General features: G+C 43.7%; 1 protein-coding gene across 1 annotated transcript; it reads right to left on the bottom strand.

Moving 5' to 3' along the window:
* Positions 1 to 1543: 1543 nt before the first annotated feature.
* LOC119722967 (headcase protein homolog) lies at positions 1544 to 4078 on the bottom strand. The gene has a single exon (XM_038193397.1). The coding sequence runs from the start codon at positions 3738 to 3740 to the stop codon at positions 2082 to 2084; it is 1659 nt and encodes a 552-aa protein (XP_038049325.1). The 5' UTR covers positions 3741 to 4078; the 3' UTR covers positions 1544 to 2081.
* Positions 4079 to 6059: the final 1981 nt, after the last annotated feature.

Here is a 6059-nt window from a genome sequence, read left to right as displayed (position 1 = left end):
AACGGATGATAAAGACATGACTAGCTGGTCTTAAACACTTTTCCAGTGTCACATGAAATTTGGACTCCCATGAAATCCGGTGCCTTTTACGTTTCATTGGTTGAACGTTCAAATTCCCCACGTATGCATGCACAATACTACCAGTGAAACATTATTTTCATATTCTGATATTCACACTACACCAGCCCAGCTGCGTTTTGCGCGACATCGCGCAGTACGTGCGACCATGGAGGTGGAATGCGCGACACGCACGCAATTGTGGAGGGGCATTCCATATTATAGTCAGAGGGGTGTTTCGTAAAACATGAAGTAAAATTGTTGAACAAAATGGTTCACAACGTCTAGTTTTTGACTTCTTTTGATATTGGACAGAAAAGATTTGTTTTTTGTTCGCCTCGGGTAATTATCACCCATCCAGACTCACACTCACAGTACACACCGGTTTTAAACAGAGTGTTATAATACCTCCGAAACACACATTTATCCCCTTAATATGACATCAGTGCATAGTATGAGGAAACTTTAAAATGCAGGGTATTCACATTTTCCCAGTGGCCATTGTTACACGATTTTCAAATGCTATCGTTACAGCATGGCAGTCGACCATATTCAACGTCAGCATCTTTGGCTGTTGAAAACTATTAAACGAAAAAAAGAAGAAAAAACGTGCGCAGCATGAGTTCGATCCTGGAAAATTTAACGTTGTTGTTGAATGTTTAACTAATCGAGCAACCGAAGCACTCTGGTTGGACAGGCAGTTATACATGTGATACATGTAGATTCACACTGGTGTTTTGCTAGTCCAAGTAACTAGGACTCTACGGATCGCAATTTAACATTTGGACATGGTCGCCCGACAGTAGAGTCCGAGATCGATGGCCCTATTGCGGTTACTAATAATTTTTTTGGACCATTTTCACTCGTACCCCTAATCAAAATCGTCAGATTTCACCCCCAAAACAGTCTTCAAACTGCCTTATGCGCCCCTGTAGGCTTCAGTGGGAAGTGAAAATACAAATGGTGGTGGTTAGTTTTACATACCTTTGGGAATAAAAGAGAAATTTCACCTTCAAATCGGGAAACATCCTTGTCACACATGCCTTGTTTGAGGCTGCCATTTTGAATTCACGAAAAATAGACTTGCGCATGGCTCTGGCTACACAGTTTCCTGGCGGGCATCACAGGGCACTGCCCTGTGATTGGTCAGGTGACCAATCAAAGTGCCCTGTGATTGGTCTATCTGATGCTTACCAGGAAACAGTGTAGCCAGAGCCATGCACAAATCAACTTTTCGTGAACTCAAAATGGCAGCCTCAAACGAGGCGTTTGTGACAAGGAGGTTTCCCGAATTGAAAGTGAAATTTCTCTTTTCTGCCCAAAGGTATGTAAACCTAACCACCACCATTTGTACTTTCACTTCCCACTGAAGCCTACAGGGGCGTACATTCCGTACAAGGCATGTTGAAGACTGTTTTGGTGGTGAAATATGACGATTTTGATTGGGGGTACGAGAGAAAATGGTCAAAGAAAATTATTAGTAACCGCAATAGGGCCATCGATCTCGGACTCTACCATCGCCTGACCATGTCAAAATGTTAAAAAAGCGATCCATATAGTCCAAGTTACTCAGACTAGTGTTTTGCAATGCCATAATGATAGCACAACTTTGAAACGCTACGCTATGCTGCAACGATAGCCACTACATGTAAATTAAATTGTTTGCCATGTCCTTTTCTTGTAACACGAGTTACCAATAAAATACTTATTGCCAAACCAACCGATGTTTATTTTGTTGGCTCTTTTTTGTAGTTTAGTGACTTCATTTCAACAGAGCTTCTGTGAGAAAAATCCACGCTAAATGCTTTGACTTTATAGAATAACAGCACCCCCGCTAAATGTTATGCAAATTACCATGGAATTGCCCACGTGACTTATGTGATCAGCGAGTCTGGATATCTACCAAAAGACAATACAGCTCGGAGGCATGCATGCTTGTCTACTTTTATGTCTGGTAATAATCTATTTCATATGGCCAACGATATATACCTGCATCATATGAAAATTTCAGACAATAATTCTTATCAACACGTGTTCACTTCCTGACAAAGAACCTCATAACTACTTAATGGTTTCACAAAATGAAAATCTGGAATACCGCAATGTGGGCATGGTATGTTCTGAGAGTAGTCACTAAAGAAATGAGTGCCACGAGTGGGGTCCGTAACTGGTTTTCCACACTGTTTGCAGCTTACACGCCCTGGACAACAAGGAGAAGCAGCAAAGATGTCATAGGAGTAGACTGTGCCAAGTTGGTGGTGGCTCCCATCCCAACGGGAGTTACAGATGCGACATACAATATGTTTGACTCCCTCCAGGCACTGCATGCATACCGCACCAAGGTATTGCACCCGACCATTCAGGACCAAGCGCAAGTTTACATCACTGTAGTTGAGAGGTGTTAAGTAGAATGTTCCATCAATTAGAGGGTAGCAATCAAAGACTGGCAAGCGGTTTTGACACATGGAACAGATCATGGTCGCAACTCCGTGCGCTGCAAGAGCACCAAGTACAAACCCTCTCACTTCATCACCATCTGGTCCCTGGTCACTATCCATCCTTATGTGATACGGGTTGCACTTTTGTGGAGGCAACAGTTTGACAAAAATTGAAAGATCCACGCGGTGTACAAATGGCACATTATGGCTTACATCAAATTTGCTTTGCCCTTTGTTTTGACAGTGTGTTTGCAGCAAATATAGACTATTGCTATTTTGTCCTAACTTTTCATTGTTTTTATTTTGTCCAGTACTTTCTTGAGACTGAGAATGATGTTGCCCTGGTAACAAACCCAAACCACCACCATGTCCACTTGGTGAATTTAGAATGTTATCACCTCCATCAGAGCAACTACTGTATTGTCTTGGTGGCGGCCATTCAAATTCATCATTCTTGTTCCCTTCAGATTGGCGCTTGCATCGCACATGCTGTTGGCTTGCATTTACTCCTTGTTGATGACTTGAAGACAATGAATGTGCACAACTGTGTGGTGACTGAGTAGGTGAAGAAACAGTGTCTGATTTCACCACTGGGCTATGTGGTGGGGTATGGTTTTCATTGGAAGAGGCCGATGCATGACGGTGACGACCATGCCCACTTGCTGTACTTCCTGAATGTGAGTTGCCAGGAAGAGTGGTGGCTTTACCAATGCTTGGTTTGTCACTAGATTTTTTACGTCTCCGCTGTTTACGAAGATTGCCCTCTTCACTTTCATTGACCACACGCTTTGGAGGAATCCAGTCAAGATCTTTTCGTAAATGGCCTTTTGCACATTGGCAAGAGCATGCTTTCCATGCTAAGTCGTACCCCTTTTTAGTCCATAGATTTTGACGCCTCTGTTTTTCAGACCAGCTGCGGGCCCGTCCAGATGACCGCAAATACGTTAGCACCTCTTCTTCCCATGTAAGAAAGCATGATTTGTGCATGAACTCACCGTGTGTACAGTCAGCATTGTTGCACACGACTTTTTCCACATCGTCTGGGTCCAGAACATTCACCATTTTGCCTACAGTACAACCAAATGGAACACAGCAAGGTAACAGACTACCGACAGAGTTTTCATCAGTACTGCCCTCTGCTTCTTGTTTTACATTTTCTCCTTCAGCATCGCTCCCATCATCAGCTACTTCAGCACGAAACCGTTCCGCCTTCAATTTTGCTCTCTCCTCCTTTGTAAACGGCATGATGCCATGAAACGTTTTCGCCTTTTTTCAGTAACTTTTAAATACACATTCAGCTTTTGTTGTCAACAGATAATAGTACTGAATTGCTCTTAATTCAAATTATCACGCAGTGGAGTGTGGTTTTCCACCCCTTTCGATTTTTGGCTGTAAACGTCCGGCCGTCGTTACGCGTTAAACGCACTCGTCAGCTAGCTCGGTACCTAGACCTGGCGTGGCACGGTGGCACGTACGTGGTGGGTCCATTCACGGACATGTACGTACGTACGTAGCGCATATTCCCAGGCCAGCTATCTTGCTAGCTCAGCCATCAAAATTCATACTACGACTGCGAGCTAGGCGTGGCATCAGCAGCTAGCTTAGACTTGACTCAAGTCGGAATTGATTTTCAGTCCGTATCTTCTTCTTCTTCTTCATTCATTCATTTTCATGATGACTTGATGAGTTGCCCAACTGTCCCTGTCGAGCATAGTGTTGGAAAGAGATGGACCACTCAGACCAGTTTCTAGCTCGATGGATGTTTTCAGGGTCATGTTGGGACGACCTTTTCGTCGAGGGGCTTCAGGATTCCAGAGGAGAACTTGACTAGCTGGCTCATTATGTCGATAAACGTGACCGGCTAGCCGAAGGCGACACTGTCTGATGGTGGTGGAGATAGGGGGAAGGGCACCATACAGAACAGAGTTAGGGAGATGTTGTTGCCAAGAAACATTCTGAACAGCCCGCAACATCCGTTTATTTCAACTGTGTTCAGATTTAAATAATTTAAAATATTAAAATCAAGCAGAATCTGTGGGTGAAGTGTTATAAAACAAATATTGAATGCTTTATCTCGTGGTGAAGTAAAACTAGCCTCCCTCGATGATCCATGGACCATTCTATTTTCCCTTGGCTTCGCCTCGGGAAAATAGAATGATCATGGATCACCTCGGGAGGCTAGTTTTACTACACCACTCGAAGCATTCAATATTTGTATACTGTTCATCGTCCACTATCGATCACTAGCGTCTTGGGCCAAGACTACGTATTCAGCCGCATTTTCAGCCGTGTATTCATGCAGAGGCCAATAATATATAGACTGGCAATGAGGTCGCTAGTGCACGTCTGTGCGCCCCCAGGCACTGTGAGTGACCAGAAGAGGGTCCTATTTCCCTACGTATATGTCCATGTGTTTTATAACTCACATCTGTCCAAAATATAAAATAAGAAAAGAAACCTTTTAGGGTTTTAGTATTCAAATGTTTTAATTCGACAGTTTACCCATAAGCAATTCAACTGTAAGCAAATCAACAATTAAAGGAACGCTTTTCGTTTCCCTAGATTTACATTAATTTTTGAGTTTGAGTTTTTAAGTGCGCTGTTACCAGTCAAACATTTTTGAGTATAGTCCCCATTGTCTTACTTATGGAGATCAGTGATAGTGCCCGATCAGGCACGCGCGCGCGATGTCTCGACGCGCGTCTAGTTTGACGCTGACGCTATAGTTTATGTGATAGACCCATAGATATAGATAAGTTCTATATCTATGGATAGACCACGGCACCACGCCGAGTGACGCTAATGAATATGCAAATATGCGCTTCGTCATTGTGTTGACGGTGTAGCATGAATTTCGGTTTTATGAAATACCAACCTCGTGCCCCGTGGGTACGATCTTGCTGCGCCATGTTGTTTCCCATCATGCCTTGCGCGATCGTAAACCCTGGAATTGTGTAATTTAAATGTGCTAAAATATGGCGCATTATAATTAGGCTGCAGTTTATCCGTTTTACGCGCCGACACCATCTTTAAAATGTTGAAAGTTGTGTTTTTGAAGAATCAATGCTTTCAAACATAAGGTTTGGACGTTGCGTTATTCAGCAAAGTTTTGTATCAAAGGTACGTACCCCTTTCATGCCTTTTGTCCCTTTGCAACCGCAGATACAGGTTTTTTTTTGCGAAAACGAGGCTGCCATAATCCATATCGTACAGGCATCGCGCAGTTTTGAATATTCGCACGTGACGTGACGTGCAAAGCACGCGAGCGCAATTATGGGCGCGCCCGGCGTGCAATCTTCGAAATGCCCGCGCAGTACGCTCTGAATAGCCAGTCAACATCGTTTACGTCATCATCACGGCCAGGGGTTAGTGTAAGGAACGAGCACGCGCCCCTGGAGTCGAGGCTGATTAAATACGGACTCTTGGTGGTATTGCGCATGTCATGCATAGATAATTAGGAGAGGGACCGGTCACGTGAGAGGGTTTAACCAATGAAAGGGAAAAGGAGTCCGATTTTCATGTGACATCGGTGTCATGCCAAAAACTGTCCGGTGCCAAATGGTG

This window comes from Patiria miniata, unplaced genomic scaffold, assembly GCF_015706575.1.
Source record: "Patiria miniata isolate m_02_andy unplaced genomic scaffold, ASM1570657v1 HiC_scaffold_16, whole genome shotgun sequence".
Classification (NCBI taxonomy): Eukaryota; Metazoa; Echinodermata; class Asteroidea; order Valvatida; family Asterinidae; genus Patiria; species Patiria miniata.
The sequence above is the reverse complement of the archived record's forward strand: the minus strand, read 5'-3'. Positions and strand labels throughout refer to the sequence as shown.